The 18,772-nt window shown below is 35.3% G+C and overlaps 1 protein-coding gene across 1 annotated transcript in view; it reads left to right on the top strand.

Annotated features, from left to right (window-relative positions):
- TRDN (triadin) overlaps window positions 1-18,772 on the top strand; it is a gene marked incomplete at both ends in the record, with an annotated part of 296,330 nt that overhangs the window by 91,132 nt on the left and 186,426 nt on the right. Inside the window, 1 exon segment of the mRNA XM_079716733.1 lies at window positions 8,830-8,912. Within this exon segment, the coding sequence (XP_079572859.1) occupies window positions 8,830-8,912 (83 nt within the window).

Genomic DNA, 18,772 nt, shown 5'->3' with positions numbered 1-18,772 from the left:
TTGTAATTTTTCTTAAAAATTATCCATTTTTAATTCTATTCAATTATGTCCTTAAAATTTTAAACATAAATATAATATTTTGAATATATGTCATGGAAAAAATTGATTTCTAATAAGATAAGCCACTGTTATACTTCTATCACTCAACTCACTTAGAGAATAGGCATCTCCATTTTGATAACGAATGTTAAACATGTTTGACATTGGAGAACAACATCTCAGAGACCTAATTTGAATTAATTGTAACTTCGAAAATTGAATTGACATAACTGATGGTCAAAAACATGTGCTATTTGTATTTCAAACATCTTCAAATGAAACAAGGATTAAAACATCCGTTAAAAATATCATTACGCCATAATATAGGATACTGCACTTAAGATCTATTTTCTTTTAATTATTATGAATGTCATTGACTATAGAATTCTAAAGCATAATATAACAACATAACATTTTTACTGAATTGAAATTGTTTAACATTATTCTAGATTTCATCATGTATTTTGTTCATTGCTTGTCCTTCTTTGCTATCTCTAAAATAAATGCAAACAGAAAGACAACATGCTGCTGTGCAGAGCACTACATTGGGAATCCACACTCATGGATCCTAGTTATGTGTCATTTAGGTGAATTTAGCAAGTTGTTCATTTTCTTTGGGTTTCAGTGTTCTCAGTAAATTCTTGTTTCTTCTGGCACTAAAATCCTATTCAAGTTACATACGTAGGGACATAATTCTTTAAGCTTGAAATATACCACAATGGGTAATTTCATAGTCTTTCCACTTGAGGGTAACTGTAGATTCAGAATATATTGCAAGTGTTATATTTTGATTGAGCTGTTTAACTAATGAAGCTACCTTTCTACATCTTTGAACTTTCAGCTCAGTTTTTCCCACTAATCATGGATAACAGTGTTAATGTTTCACTTTCATTGAAAGATTGGTACTCATAAACAACTTGGTAAAGAGTCTCACAGAAAGAAAATGAATACTTTGGTCTGGAGCTATAAATAATTGAAAAATAGAAAACCAAAAAATAAATAAGTAAAATTTTATTATTTTTAATATTTTGTTGAAACTGTTTTGTACTCTACCAAGAACTAAAAATACTGTGATTTGCTCTGTTCATATTCAAACACTCTAGAAACATTCTAACAGATAAGCATTTAGCAACATTCATTTATTCATTCATTTTCTCCTTTATTCATTTTCCTTTACCAAATATGTATTGGCATTTCAGATTCTGTTCTCAAGTTGCTCTAGTCGAATGATAAAAAAAACAGAAACAGCAACAATAACAAAAAACCCCAGCACAGACTTGTAAATAAACAAATGTATTGAGAATCAGACAATAAAGCGTACTCTGGGTACTCTGGGAGCATAAAGGTTGTGAAGGGAGTGGGTAGAAGGGAATCAAAGAAGGGATAAAAGACATTTCATTGGATGACTCCATGGCAAGTAGGATATTTGCATCCTAAGTACATGAGATAGTTTTTGTTTTTATAAATTGAGACTGCAGTCCATCTAATATGCCTCATTAAGCTCTTTTCCTATCAGCTTTGGCCTTTATACTAAAAGAAAAACATACAGTTCATATTACCTATTTGTTTCTTCCATCTTTACTGTCTGCCTATTGCCTCACCTTATGTATAAATATGATTTGCTCTGGGGTTGACAGAGATATAATTTGGATAGCTAGAAGAGACTATTTAGGAAAAGTAAAGAAATAGTAATTCTGAAAGTCTTGAAAACCTTCCACTTGACAGTCTATCTAGAATTGTCAAAATGAGGTCAGGTAACTAAATGTGCTACTTGAGGTCAATTTAGTATCTAATTAAATACAACTTGACCACTGAAGAAAACTATGAGACTTTTCATCTTAGAAAGTGAATATTTAAAGATCTTCTAAAAGTTATGAGTCATTTATGAAAATAGATAAAATAAGTAGCATCTATCTTCACCTTCCAAATAAATATTCAATAAATAGAAAAATGAAATGGAGTGAAAAACCTTTATCTTAAATGCTCTTGAAGCATGACCTTGGTTAGGCCGCTTTTCCTTCTAGAGACCATTTTTTTCCACCTGAAACATTAGGGTGTTGGAATAGCTGATTTCAAAGATCTCTTCCACACCCCAAAACTCTATGGTTATGATTCTGTGCATTTATTTTTGTTAAGTCCCAGACATCAGGTATTCTGTCATAATCAAGGTACAAGGATAAATGGAACAATGATATGATCTTGAATCAATCTTATTTCCTTTCTTTAGTTGGCTTTTCCATGGAAGAATTATTTCTACCTTATAAATTGGAGATGAAGAAGAAAACATACTAATATTACCTTTATCATTTTTAATCAAAAGAATGTATGAAATATGTATTTGGCTGCTATTCCTTGCTTTTCATCAAAGCAAATATGCAAATATATAATAACGCATGGAAATATTAGGGAAGCTTTTTATCAGGATGCAAAGAAACCTTTCCAGTAGAAACATTTTGGCCTAGAGGATGCTCTTTGATCTAAGAACTTGAAGCTTATGGTGTTTTAAACACCCTATAGTAGGGTTGCATAGCCAATTTATACTAAATAATCCATTTGCTTAAAATTTTTCTAAAATCATGAAAAAAATCTTGAAAATTAATTACCAATATGATATATTTTTGCAATAATCCAACAAAGTAACTATGGCTTCAACTTCAGTGTCTTCTATATAAGTCCTCTGGCAAAACTGAAAACTACATATTTCAAGTGGCAACAATGACTAAGTAATTAGTCCATAAACAGCATCTAGCCGAGTAAACAGGAAATTTCCTGCCCTTATTTGAGTATTACTTTTCTCATTCATTCCCAGATGCTCAAGCCAAATTGTCAGTCATCCTTGATTTCTTTCCTTCACTTACTATATCAAATTCATTTAAAAATCCTATTGGGTTTGTGTCAAAATGTACTCTGAGTCCATCCACTTATCTATAATTTCTATGTTTTTCATTGACCATATCTTTAAAACTGCCACCCGTTACTCTAAATAACATTCCTTATTACCCTTCCTTGATACATTTTTAATAGGATACTTATTTCCATTTTACTTATTTAGTTGATATTTTTTCTCTCTGCCCAGTAGAATCTCAGCTCCACAAAATAGGTGATTTTGTCTATATTGGTCACTGCTATAACTCCATATCCTAGGAAAGTGCCTAGTACTGAGTAGGTACTCATGTACATTTTTTGCACAAACAACTGAATCTCCACTGCAACCACCTAGACCAAGCTCATGTCATCTCTCACCTGGGTTATTTCAATAGTCTCCAATTGATCTTCTGCTGCCTCTCACAAGCTTTCCTCTGCAAACATTGTTTCTCTTCACACAGCAGCCGATAATCTTTTGAAAACCTACATGTCATACTAAAACACTTCAAAAGCTTACTGCTGCCCTTAGAACAAATCCAAACTCACTGGAACAGCCGAGAGTGCTCTGATATGAGCTTACCTCTGTTTTCCAGCACCAATGACCTTTAAACAAGCCAGGCTGGCACCTAACTTGGGCATTTTGACTTGCCTTTCCCTGCCAGGAATCTTTTTATCGGACCTCTTCTGAGGTTTGCTTCTTTGTATTCAAGTCAGAACTCAAGTGTCTCCCCCTTGGCGACAGAGCCACTTCATACATTACGCACTTGTCCTGCAGTTTGTATACTTACACAAAGGCCCCGTGCTCTTCTCTCCTCCTCAAGACTCAGACTGGAGCTGCAACTGACCAGGGTAAGAGCTGCCTCTTAATTTTGCACTAAGCAAGCCCTCCTGTTCAGACCTTGCCACCTTGGACAACACATACCCAGAAAGGAGACTTTTTCTAATTTGCACAAATCTTCATAGGTTAGTGGAGTCCTGCTCAGTACTGACCCCATTCTTCCTTTTCTAACCAACTTAGTGTCATCTCTTTCCCACAGTCATTGTCTGCCTCACCACTCTGTTTTGATGTCCCTACCTTTCTGAGGTCTGAAATTATCTGTCTTGCTTGTTTATTGCCTGTCTCCCTTCATCCTTAATGTAAGCTCCATAACAACAGGGTCCTTCTTTGTCTTCCCCATGGTCCCTCACTGATTTCGTTTGTACCGTTATGCCCAGGAACACTCACAACAACCCAGCTGGAAGAGACATTACTGTTCTTGTTTTACCTTGAAACAACTGAGACCTCAGTTAAGTGATGATTGCCTGTTTATGTATACACTTCACAAGACTGAGTACAAGGGATGCAAAGTACATGTTTAGAATTTACCAGTACATAAGTGGGAGGTATAAAGATGCCTATGACTGGAGTAAAAACCTTGATCCATCCACCCCATACAAACTCCTGAACTTCAGATTCCTAATTCCTCATTTCATAGTCAAATTCACAAGTCTGGGATTATTATATTAGTGGTGTCTTAATTTTGTTTTAAATAAATAGTGTGGGAAAGGGAGGAGTGGTTGACGCTCTAAATTCCTCCCTTCAAAATGGTCCCTTCTCTCCATTTTGTAAGTGGTCCAAAAATCCAAGGCAGAGAAAGAGACACTCAGTAAGGAAACTTGAAGATCAACGTGTCCCTATTTTAATAAGGACACTAGTACAATTACATGTATCAGCCTAAAATATAAACCGTATTTTCATTTTATTTTAGTATTTGTTCAATGCTAAACTTTGAAAATATTATTCTACATGTTACAAAAAATGTCAGTCTAGGAACCTTGTGCCAATAAATAAAAGTAATACTATTGCTTTAACACACTTGACAATAATGTTCTTACTAAATTCAGATCTTCCCATTTTATGTTCAGTCACAGATTCACAAATGCTTTTAATGATGCTGACAGAATGAATTGGGATAGGAATTTGTAATTATTCATACTTTTTAATTTTTCAAGATGTAAATGAATTTTAACTCAGCAGTCATTTACTAGAGTGACACCTTCTCTGTCACGAGATCTATGGCCATTCATTGTTTTCAGCACAGGAGGCGTTTCAAAGAGTTTGTAGTCTTCTGGGTGAACTCAGTACCTCTAGGAAAATGCAGTGGAGGCCCAAGGAAAAAGTAGCTTTCATGCATTAGCATAAAAAATCTCCTCAACATTTGTTTCAAGATTTAGTTGCTAGACTTTAGTTGCCTAGAAATGGTTTAGAACCAGGAAATCTCCTTTGATAAAAAACTAGGTAAATTAAACTTTAGTATAGTGAATTGCTTTTTCCTTCACATTACCTGAATTCTGCTCACAGCCTCCTTCTTGACTTGAGATTCTGAGTAATTCCATTCATCATTTCTAGCAAAGTAAAGAAAACATCTGTAACTTAGAATATTAGAAGGAATGCACACTGTATACTATCCCCAGTGGAATTTGACTAAACAATCATAACAACTTGGGTGACAAAAAATTCAGAACAGTAAAATATTGGCAGCTTACAAACATGCAATTCAGGTATTATGGAAATAAGCCAGCCAAAATCACTCAAGGAACAAAAAGCCAATTCACTATGTTTGAATGTCAGAGGGATTTTCGGGTAATAGCTTGTAAAATGAAGGGCACCTTTAGAGTTCCAATGTAAATTTCAACAACCTGAATTCTCCCTTCAGAGAGTAACAATCTTCAGGAATTCCAAAGAAATATATTCCTAATAAAATGATAAGCCTCTTTCCTATAAATGAGTTCTGCTATTTCTGTCATATTTAATTTTATCTGTTGTTATGTCTTTGTTTTCTTACTTCAAAAGTCTGTTTCAAGTCCTCTTGTGTAATTAGATGGAATATAAATTGTAAATACATTGTAGGAAAAATAATATTTTGAGTATTTACTATGTGTTAGATGCTTCATCACTTAATCCTCACAACGGCCCTGAAAACTCTCCTTATTTTATAAAGGCCATGAGGCTTGGTACTTGATGAAATTTTCAAATTCACACAGATTATAAGTGATGGAGCTGAAACTCTCATATTTATCTATTTGACTACAATCATGTAGTCTTTATACTAAACAACATTGCTTTCATTATAAAATTCCATTATTAATGTAACATTATATTCATATAAATTATTATATTCATATAATATTGTATATATTCATTCATATAGCAAAATGGTCTCTGATTTCAATAGCATTCTCTGATTTCAATAGCATTCTCTAAAAGAAGGCTTTGCTATAAGTCAGTACTAGAGAGTCATGTGTCATTCTCAAGTATGACATGCCTGATTTGTTTTGGTGACCCCTAGCAAAACAAAAACTTTTCCTGAGCTAGTAATTCCCCTGCCAGGGCTACCTAGCACTGTCACTATGGAGGCAAATGGACATCTGGCTTTTTCTATTTCTTGTGGTGCTACTTCCCGACTGCATCCACTGCATCACCATCATGCAGTTAGCCATTTTAGGGAGTGTAATATCGCTGATTACAGCGAGAGAATTTCTCTACGACTGATTACAGTCGTAGAGAATTTCTGATATAAACTGGATATTTTACTTTATGCTGCAGAAGCACCAGTTTGATCGTTTTAATAGTTCTATGTATTTTGGCATCCAGGCCTTTTTTTCACCAGGTACTCTGTCTGGAATCCCTCCCGCTATTCCTCCATTCTTTACCTGGGAATATCCTTTTAGGCCTTTAAATGCAAGAATCTTTCTGTGACATCCCCTCTGTGTATATTATTTCCCATCTTCACACTGTATTATAATGATCTGTCTGTAAGTCTATTTTAGCCATTATATTGGGAACTTCTTATAGGCAGAGTTGGGGTTTAATGGTTCTTCAGTGCTGGGATATAATAAGTGCTCACTAAATTAAAAAAATATATAAAATAATGACCTCATAGTTCCTCCAGGAAAATATAAGAATATTTTGTATTCTAAATTATGAATTATTCCCTGGGGAAAGAATTGAATACATTTAAAAATAAATTCCTAAATTGCTTATCAAGACTATGATTATACATCAGTACTGTTCAAGAAAGTATTTGACAAGAGAGAAAGCAGTTTAGTTTGAACAGGCAGGATTCCATGAAGATATTTTTGAAAGCCTTAGTATTTAGAAACTATTTATGTATATTCATGGTCACTTGTATTTTAAGCTTTAGTTATTTAATTGACTCCTTCCTCAATCTTTTGATAGATTCTCCCTAGGTTTTTCAAACTACAAAATACCATCCTATTTTAGAAACAGTTTTTCAAGAACAGCTCTCAAGAAAGATTTGGGAGTGAATTTCTCCAAGTATACATCCATTTGACTTACAAAGACGGTGGAAACTCGGGGTGGAAGCTCCACGCCTCTGTGTCTCTCCAGCTGCAGAACCCCTTATATGTGATTACCCCTTACATGTGATGACCGTTTGCCTCCCTTAGCCAGTCTGAGAGGAGCTTTTGGCACCTCAAATCCACTTCTTAGGAGCTGAGCACCTGAATCCCTGTTCACTTCAGTTTAAAACTGCAAAATGAAAACTACATCTACATCCTAAGCATCTTGTAAAAATTAAATGACTTAATACATCAAAACTGTTTGGGATCGTTCTAGGCACATAGTAAGCACTATATAAATGTTAGCCAGGGAAAAACAATGTGGATCAAACTCCTTTTTAGTTTGCCCATCCTTACTTTTTCTTTGCTTACTGAAAAAGGAAATTCCATGTTGCATTATGTTTCCATCAAATCTTTGCTTTCATGAGGAAAATAATTAATACTAATGTGGATGGTTACTTTTCTAGGTATATGGCCTGCATGTCATGGAATAATGTGCTTTGCTTTTGTGCATACTTGAACATGCTCAAGAATCAACCTGGATGGGTCTAACAGCTAGAAGAAAGTTCTATGATGAGTGGAGACTAACCTCTTCTACTCAGCTTGACGGCCTGGGATTCCTCCCTTCTCGCCACCACAGAAAGTGGTGTGTGTGTAACTCAGGTCCCTAATACACAGTTCAGCAAAGCAAACTAATTTTGACAAATTCTAAAAAAGGAAGACTTCCAGGAAGCAGGCAGCTCTGCTGACATTTGATAATATCTAGTTGTCAGTGAGATTTTAGAAGGTGCATATGCCCGCGTTGGTTCTTGGACTTAAAAGAAACACACAGCAGGAGTTTATGGAATGAAAATGAATGATAAAACATTTTGCAAGCATTTCATATGAGATCATATGTTAGTTAATGTTTACAGTTCATGGCTGGGATGGTTTTGGTTAATTAAAGAAATCACTTGGGATAAGGAAGTACTCAGAAACGATTGTGGGTTTTTATGGTTCATAATAAGCCCAGAGACTTGAGGCAGGCTTTCAAGTTTCTATAAAACTGAATATATTTTCCCTTTGGCCCATTATTTACTTAACTGCAAGTCATTTATTTTGGCAGGAGAAAATGTACCCATTCAATATCAAAAGGCCTATGAATTTTAACCTTCTTTCATTGCTTTATTGTATCATTTGAGAATTTTTAGCTAAATGAAAAAAATAGTGATTTTTCTATATATTAGGATTCCTCTTAGCTTCTGTGATCTTAGTTTCCATAATTTGAAGTGCATATTGAAAATAAATTGCTTTATTTGATTGCATGTATGTTTTCCATTAATGAAGTCCTGTAGATATATTTGACATTGTGTATACATCTAAGAAAATAAATATTTTCAGAAATGGCTCTGAAGATAACTGAATCTTTGTATGTATCCACTTAAAGATCTCACCTAATAACAATTTCCTTATTGCATAATAATATGAATTTATACCTTGGATTATGAATTATGCATGTTGGGGACAGATCTAGCTATTTTAGTTGTGTATATTAAATTTATTAATACTTTTTGTTCAATACTTACTCCTGCATTGTGTGCACAGGACAAAGCCCAGCCATACCACCTCCATTACCAACAGAACAAGCTTCTGGACCCACTTTGGCATCACCAACTCTTGAAGGCAAGTATTTATTTTATTTTTCAAAAGATCATCTCTATTGTAGATAAAATAGAATATAGAGAAAGCAAAATAGTAATAGCAGAAACAACAAAATCCATATTTTCTCAAATAGTTTTAGTATGTCTAAGCTACAGTTTACTCTTCCAAAAAATTACAATTTGCTCCTTTTTAGAACACCAAAAATTTCCTCCTAAGATTTTATATTGGTGACCATCAGCTTCCAGAAGGATGACCTGCTTCATACCCTGGAAATCAAGCCAGAAAGTATAGGGACAAATGGACAAAGATATGCCTTGCAATTCCTGTACATAGAACTTGAGAAAATGTCATATGGTCATTATCAGGAATCATACACTCATGTAACCTATTCTCTCCTCTATACCTTATTTATCTTCTCTCCCCGAAACCCACTCCCAAATGAATCTCCAATAACTATGAGAAAACGGCTGAGATTTTCAGTTCATCTCATATATCCTCCAAACCCCTCCTATAAAGATGACCCAAGCCCTGTTGATAATTTCTTGCTTCTTAGAAAGATGGTGGTAACTCTGTGCCTTGGAAATAATATAGTGATTAACAGCCTGTGTTCTACAATCAAACAGATCTGGGTCCAAATTCTGGTTCTACCCTTTTCTACCTGGATGACCTTAATGTGATACCTAAACTTTCAGGCTCTTTATTAGTAAAATACTGATACTCATAATACTACCACAGAGAGGTGCTGTAAATGTAGAATAAAACTATAACAATTGCAATTTTTATTATTATATTTGATATTGATGAACTTAGGAATTTCTTTAACTGTATTTTATTGGCTTAACACAACTGTCCCCAAAGAATAGTTTGTAGATCATCAGCATTAAAATCAATTGTAAAGTTTGTTTAAAAAATGCATATTCCTGCCACATCTTAGATCCAGTGAATCAAATCTGGCAATTCAGAGAGGAAAATCTATATTTTTAACAAACTCTTTAGTTGAAGCTTGTACACATTAAATGTTAAGAAACTTTGATTTATGTTTATGTGTAAAAATTATTACAAATCCAAGTGTTTTACACCAAACATCTGAATTTGGTAGCCTGCTTCAAATAGTTTGTTTATTTATAAATTAAATCTGAATGACTTGGTAAGAGATGCATTGTCTCATTGACCACAGACCCAACAATTGATTGGCTATACATTTATATTTCAGGCAATACATTTATTTATATTACAGTCAGCAGCCAGGGAAGGATTTTAGTAGCTGAGCAGGTGAAGTTTTTCTAAGTTTATATTATAATACCAGCATGTTCTATCTACTTTTCTGGCCAGATCCTAACCAAATTATGCCTGTGGCTATGCTCTCTTCAACTCACATTTATTTAGAATATTATTATGTTGGCTTTAATTATATGCATTTCACATTTGACATTTCAAAACGCTTTAAAGTAGATATTATTAATGATTAACAAATCTAAGCTTGAGTTTATTTTTGCTAAATTAGTGAACAGAAGGACTGGGATTCTAGCCCTGTATTTCTAGTTCTATACCCAGAGATCCTTCTATCATATTACTATGCAGACTTTGGAGTTTGAGGATTCTAACTTCATGTCTTTTGAGACATCAGCAACTTTGGTAAAATGAAGACATGACATTTTGTGCTTTAGATTCCATGCAGTTCTGTGATAGTATCATGTTCTGATGTCAGTCAAGAGTACGCTAGCAATGTTTATCAAAATCTAATGTGCACACAAATCACCTGGGAATCTTTGACAATGCAGATTCTGATTTGGTCGGTCAAGGGTGGGGCCTTAGATTCTTCATTTTTACCAAGCTCCCAAGTGTTGCTGCTGCTACTGGTCCAGGACTTCATCTGTATAGTAAATCCCTAGGTGATTTAGGAGGAAGGTGGAGAGCAATTGAATAATCCTAAAAATGCTTTCAATTTAGTATTAGTTACCTAAATGACCTATTGTTGGCCAAATGTCCTTCAGAATGACTGGAATGACACACATGGAGAAATTCTGACTGCTAATTGTCTGGGAAAAAGCAAAAGGTTTCAAGCCACATACCTAACTAAGCATTGTAGAAAGGCTCAAAAGAGAGCAAGAGGAATGCCGCTGGGAATTGGGGGAAAGGTTACATTATACTTGTAAATTGTAATAACCTATTATATAGTATGTAAAATATTTTGATTTGGTCAGCTACAAATTGAATGAATTAGCAGTTGCAAATTTCAAATAAAAATCCCATACAATCTGCAAGTTAGTACTGGGTCAATACCAATCTGAAGAAAAGAATTTGTTTGGTTATTAGAGACCATGATTTAATGAAAAGTTCACGTAACGTCTCGCTCCAAGAGTCCAAATCAACAATGCTTCTTGAATATTTAGATAACAGTCCAGATATAGTCCAAGGTTTGAAACTTTTGTCTCCCATCCAAGTCAGCTAAAGACACATTTATTTGCCCCACACGGGTCTTTTATTTATTGATTTTTGAATGTGATCATCTTGGATAGGGTGAGCTCCCCACTGTCTCCATTAACTTTTACCCCTCCTTCTCCCATTCACTCACTTGGGTCCAGACTTACTTCATGTGTGTGACAATTATGTAAAGACAGTTTCTTCTTAACATAATAATTTCTTAAATTCCTGATCAACCTTGGTGTCTTAGTCTGCAAGGGCTGCCATAGTAAAATACTACACACTGGATGGCTTAGACAACAGAAGTTGATTTTCTTACAGTTCTGGAGGCTGGGAGTCTCAGCTCAGGGTGCCAACATGATTAGGTTCTAGTGAGATCATTTCCTGGCTTGTATATGGCCACCTTCTTGCTGTGTCCTCGCATAGCAGAGAGAGCACTCTGGTGTCTCTTCCTCTTCTCAGCAGAACACCAGTTCTGTTGGATCAGGACTCCACCCTTATGATCTCATTTAAGTTTAATCATCTTCTAATCCAGTTACATGGGGGTTAGGGCTTCAACACATGAATTTTGGAAGGACACAATTCAGTCCATAGCACTTGGCAACCTCTAAGCTTAGTTAATGTATAAGTAAAGCAGCTTAAATGTTTGCCTCATATAATTTGTTTAGTTTAATAAGCTGTTTAAATATTTCTTTTTCAGTAATCAATGATTTTGCCTTTTTCATTTCTGTGATACCTGATTTTCCAACACCATGAATTCCCAACTTGCCTCATCTTCTGTACATGCTTATAATTGATGAGTTAAATATTTTAAAAACTTTAGTATTAGTTACCTATTTTTCTTAACTGAAATCACATATAACTGAGCTTATACTGAAGGTAATAAAACAACAAAAGCTCTAAGTACTCTCATTATTGACTACCGACGTGTATCATTTATCAACTAGTAAGTAAATGACTTAGAAAAACTTTATAGTCCGAGAAAGAGAGAGGGAGAGATCAGAGTTATATTTCTTTTGGCATTTGGACTATAATAGCTTATGTGACTTGAGATAATTATACAAAAAACTGACAAGTGACCATCTCACTGCCCAAATGTTCACAGAACAAGAGATAGCCTATAAATAATAGTGTCACCTTTAAGTTTCATCAGATTTTAATTCCGTTGCTGTTGTGAGACAGACATAAATCAGGGAGCTCTAATTCCCCAATTTGAGGCAGATTTTGATAGATTATTCAAATGTTTGACCCTAGTTTACCTCCTGGAAGAGGTTCATAAACCACTCTGTAGCAAATGTTTTGCCTATCAGTCTGTCACTTGGAAAAGAATGTGTCATTTGTTAAGTGGGACCCTTAGGTTCTATTGTTATATTTAAAAAGCAATTTTATTTGACATTTCATCCTGGAGCCCAACACTACAGTTTAAGTAAAAACCTAACAGTGTTGAAGGATTACAAGGCTTTTGTTAGTAGTATCCACTTTTTATCTGCAGAAAGACAGAGTCTGCCATGAGAGTGCTGGTACTAAGCAGCTTCCCAAGGAGTCCATGTTATCAGGCAATGCTGAGATCATGGGCTTTGTCAGGGCTTGCAGATGTGCTGCCTGTGCCTTCATTAACATAATTGATTAGGAACTAGGACATATTTAGTATTAATCAAGCTGTTTTTACTGAGGCTGATTATGCACAGTCCTTGATGCACTATTTTAGTCTGGAACTTCCTTAGGACCAAGTTGCAAGAAAATGGCATTATGTAAAAAGGAACTTACATGTGGCACTAACTTATGCTCTTTGATTTGAGGAATACAGTTATGACAGGTCAAAATGTAGGAACTTAAACGTATTTTGCATTTTAATGTTTTAAAGAAAAGGAGGGCTTATATATAGACTAGATTATTAAGTTTGCTCACAGGAGATTGGAAACAATTTAGGATTTTATCAGCAGAAATCTAAAAAAAATCATGGACTTTGTTATGGGTGAAAGCATTCTACACATCTCTGAAGCCCTTAAAAGCTTCCCTTGTGCTTTCATAGCACTTAAAACAATAAGTTTCTCACAACACTGGCTTCATTCTGTTAAGTATCTGTGCACTTCTTATCTTGGGTCACTTATCTAATGCCTGGAAGTTGTGCCTGGCCTTCCTAGAATTTCACTCCTCTCCCCATACCAGACACTTTGTACACTATAATGAAATTCTATTACTTTGAATCTTTGGGTATAAAGACTAATTGTATATTAAATCAGTTGTTTTCTTTGACTCCTACTACTGTATGTTTTAGAATATGTTTGGCATTTGGCCAGGGAAATTGGCTACAATAACATTGAAAAGATCTTGTATAATGACCACCTCAGGCAATCATTTTGGTCATTGTTGTCAATTTGCATTTGATTATGGACATAACTTAACTGGAACTAACTTAAATAGAGAGCCACCTTCAATATAATAGTAATTCTATGATCTTTCACAACAGTGTTAAATTTTGTGACGAATTAATTCTTCTGTATATTCTGAGCTCTCTGGTGTTGAAAGGCTTGCAAGTTCACAAGGCCACTATAGTTATCCATATATTCCAAAAATGAGACAGATCTATGTGAGTACCTCGCCCCCTTCATCAAATGGTGCCTTATTATATTCACATCACAGGTGGTAGAGCCCGTTTATCAGCAAATGTTTGTCAGAACTGTATTTCTTAGGAGAGATTAGTTCCTGACTGCTCTCGGAGAGAGTCCTCAGTGATTAAACAAGACAGCTTCAGGCAACATTTTCCATCCCCTCCCCAATTATCCAAAAAGCTGCTTCATTAAATCTTTGTATAAGTACGATTACTGGATATCATCCTGTTGTCCTGTAATCAACAACGCTGGAAAATTTTTTTTCTTTCCTCCTAGTCAACACAACCCCCTCCCCCACTATCAAACACAACATTTTATGTTGTTGATTCCTGAAGAATTAAAGACTTCCATCCACATGTGATTACTGGACATTTAATGTAAAATGGCCACACCTCATCTATTGTGGCAAAGATGTGGAAAGAAGAGGTTATGTGATCTCTTGTTAGGTATATATCTTATACTTAAATTACTTTTAATATTCCATTACAAACATATAGTTGGCATTAATGGAGCCAAATAAAGCAAGGTGAATGAATACTGTATGCCCTATCATCTTCTTGAATAAACATGTAACTGGTACTAACTTAGTATTGCAGTCGTGAATAATATAAATGCCATCACCCAACAGTGGGTAAGAGAACTCTAGAGAGAAGACTAAAATCCCAGCTTCCAACTGCAACTTTGACACTAATCAGTTGTATTATCTTTGACAAATCGATTCACTTTTTAGGGCCTCCACTTCTTCACCTGTCAACTGTGGGGACTGAATTTAAATGGTCTTTTCTGCTTTCACACCCAGATATTTCAAGCTTATTTTTTTCAGGTTGGTGCATTAGTAGTAAGCTACATTAAGAGCAGAGTGAAGACTCCATGGCTTGGCACAGTGTTTAAATAGCTACCACAGATGTGTAAGGAAAGTATGGCCATGGCTTAGATAGAGATGTCACACTTGGGCCAACCAGGCATGTCCCTATGAAATGGATAATACTATGAAACATTATTTTCTGAAGTTCAAAAGTGTGTGGTACAGATAATAAGGGCTATAAAAGTTAGGAGGAAGATGAGATACGAGTGAAGCAAGGCTATGAAGTGAAATCACAAGATTTGCATTGGGCCATAAAGATAAGTTGGTAAGATTTGTGCAGAGGAGAAAAGAGCAATATAGGAAACTTACTATAAGATGATTTCTTACCATAGGGTGCATTCGAGGACAGTTTTCTACAGGAGCTAGTGACGTTTTATTTACAATTCTATGAAACTGAGAACTTTATTGTCTTAGCTCTTCATTAAGACATATCCTGAGAAGCAAAAAGCATAAAACAATAAACTTGAAATTTGGCCCAGGTTCTTATTCCATTAACTCTATGACACAGTTAATCTTGAACTTTAGGGCAATGCAATATTTTTCTTTGTTTTGAGGTGAAATAAACTCATACCCTTGGACAATTTTTAATAGGATTGACCTTTAGTTATAAATTTTGATAATATAGGTAAACCATACTACTTTTAGTACCTATTTTACTTAGAAAGTTGCCATGAGGAGTGAATGAAACAAGGTATATAGCAACTTAGCACAATTAGGTACTCAGCCATTAGCTACTATTATTATCATCATTTTTTTAATCAGGAAATTTCTCTTGTATATATAGTAAATCATTAATTTTTATGTTAGTTCTTTATTGGTATCTGTAAAGATAATATGGTAATCTCATTAATGACATTAGTCAGTAAACGTGAAACTCTATATAATTTCTTAATATAGGACCCCAGTCATATCCTAAAGAATTTTGTACACACAACTGAATCATTTACACCTCCTCAGAGACTGCGTGAGCCTGCTAAAAGAACTGAGCAGAGGGGTAGTATGATTAGATTTGCATTTTAGATCATTGTGTCAGCTATAGAAAGTGCGGATGGTGAGGGGTGGGGCTTGGGGGTTTGGAGACAAGAAAAACTTAGGAGGCTACTGCTCATGGGGGAAAATTATGTCTTTTCTCTTAAACAATCATATTTAACCCTCAAAACAATTCCAAGCATTGAATATGATTTATATCATTTTACAGAGAAGATCAGAGGAATCAAGTAAATTGCCCAAGATAACACAGTCCTAACAGTGGTATAATTGAAATTGGAATCCAGGTGTCTCACTCCCAGGATCAGTCTATTCCATTATCGTAGACTAGCAATAAAAGTTAGGGCTGAGCATAATTGCTAAAGTCTTATCTGACCTGGATAAATGAATGGCACTTAAGAATAAGAACAGGTTTGGGGAGATGATAATGAGTTCAGACTTGCTAGGTGCATCAGGGTCCCTGGAACATTCAAAATGGGTGATTAAGAGTATTTAATGAATGTAGTATTTATAAAGGTTTGAGCAGAGTTATGGTGAAGCACCCCAAGGCTAGCCAATGCAGGAAGCCTTTACCAGCCCTAGGCCTGAGGAGGCAGGGGAATAGAGTGGTTTATAAACCCCCAAACCTTGTAACTCTAGGAGAGAGATGCCCAATCAAAACTATGTCCTTTAGTAGAAGAACACATCATGAACAATCTATAAAATGATATATATAATATTCTCAGTGAGCCAGGGTGGGTAATTGAAGAATAAATGCCCAACTCTCTTTTTTTTTTCCTGCTCTATTATCTCTTGATGTTGCTCCCATTGGCCAAACTAACCTGAATCCAGAGGTTGTGTTAATCCTTGGCTAACACAATCCATAAATGTCAGGGTGGATTTGGACCTGGAGAGAAAATGAAGACTCTGCCACATGTCAGGCAGCATGTTGAGTAGGATTCACACAAGTGGTCATCTCCAGCAGACAACTGAAGATAGAAGTCTGGAGTTCACAAATGAGAGAGAGGCAGAGGCTGAAGTCATAAGCTTATTCCAAGCATAGCATTTCCTGAAGTATGTTATGGGGAATTCTAGTTCTATGATATTCTTAGTGAAAAAAATTTATAACATAATACTTTGGGTCCACATAATATTTTCTTTTTGGACAGTCACAATGAACACAAGTATGTTAAATTAAAAGAGCCGTGAAATTCTTGTCTGAAAACTGTTTAATTCTTTTTAAATTCAGTGGTCACAGAAACATTTCTTTTCCCAGTAATACTTATTGAGCTCCCAAGGAACAATTGATCTTAAAAATACCCTGTATCATACATACAAATCTTAGTTTAGGATATAACTGAATGGCAAGTCAGTCATAAGTGTGAGTGAGGTTTAGTGCATCCAAGAAGGAAAATGTGCGGAACAACATTGTTTTAGTCAGAGTTCTCCAGAGGAACAGAACCAATATGATGTACACACACACATACATGCGCACGTGCACGCACACACACACACAGAGAACGGCGAGGAGAGGAGGGGGCAGAGAGAGAGAGAGTTATTTTAAGGAATTGGTTCACATGATCATGTGATTTTGAGGGCTGGCAAGTCTGAAGTCTATAGGGCGTGCAAGAGGCTGGAGACTCAGGGAAGAGTTGATACTGTATTCTCAAGTCCAAAGACAGGCTAGAGGAAGAATTCCTTCTTCCTTAGAGGACCTCAGTCTTTTTTCTTAATGCCTTCAACTGATTGGTAATCTACTTTAGTCAGAGTCTACTGATTTAAATGTTAATCACATCTAAAAAATACCTTATAGCAACATCTAGACTGGTCTTTGACCAAGTGACTGTTACTATGGCCTAGTCAAATTAACCATCACAAACATCATCAGAAGACAGACTAGAAAGCCAAGGATGAAAAGATAATGAGGGAGGAAAGGGAACAACAGGGCCAAGAGCCCCAGGGAGAAGGATAAGACAAAACTGGCCAGAAACCTTTAGGCTTGTCAATTAGAGGATCATGGTGACCTACTTCTGCCTCTAAATTTTCTCTCTACCACATATAAATGAGGGTATAGAAATCAGGAGTTCTGAACTAAAGATTCAATTGTTCATATTAGTTTCTTAACCTCACTGAGACTCAGGTTCTTCAACTGTAAAGTTATATTTTTTGAAATAAATGATCTCAAAAGTTTGTTCCATCTCCAAAATTTTATCATGCTTGAGGCTTTTATTTCACTCATTTTTCCCCTCTACACATTTATTTCATTTCCTTTGTGTTACACAGGGGCTAATCACTACTTCTAGGGGAAAAATGAATCCTCTATTTTAGAGTCTTGAAATATTTCCAATATTTTGTTGTTTTTAAACTTTTTATTTTCAAATAATTTTAGATTTGCAGAAGAGTTGTAAAGATAATATACAGAGTTCTAATACACTCTTCAGCAAGCTTCCTCTAATGTTAGGATTTTATAAAACCATGATTCACCTACCAAGACTAAGAGATTAACTTTGGTACACTAGTAACTAAACTACAAACTGTATTTAACTTTCACCTTTCAGTGATTTGTAAAAGTGTTTTTTTAATGATTTCTTACATGTTTGATGAGGACACAAATATTAACAGAAGTATTCACAGCTTTTCTCCTCCACTTTATTGCCTAAGGAATATTCTAGGTATGACTGGTCAGCTCCTGAGTGTTTATGTTCTGCTCAGGACTCAGGATATGCTGAGTGAGCCAAAAAATTGGAAGGGCCTCAAATACCTCAAATAATTAAATTAATTAATGTTTGAATAGGAAGGGTTATTACCCAGAAGAAAATATAAGATTTAGACAGTGAGAAAAAAGGTCAAGAGAAGGGAATAGGAGACTCTGCATGGGCTGAAGTAAGTTTTTAGCGTGCCCTTGGGAGAGAGAAGCTTTTGGGAGGAAATGCTGTGATGGATTGCAAAGCTCCAGTAAGGAGAGAACCTTTAGAACATTTTGCTTTGGGTCATACAACATCAGCTATTTGAGAGACTT

This window comes from Hyperoodon ampullatus, assembly GCF_949752795.1.
Source record: "Hyperoodon ampullatus genome assembly, chromosome: 12".
Lineage (NCBI taxonomy): Eukaryota > Metazoa > Chordata > Mammalia > Artiodactyla > Ziphiidae > Hyperoodon > Hyperoodon ampullatus.
Note: the sequence above shows the minus strand (reverse complement) of the source record. Positions and strands in the feature narration are given on the sequence as shown.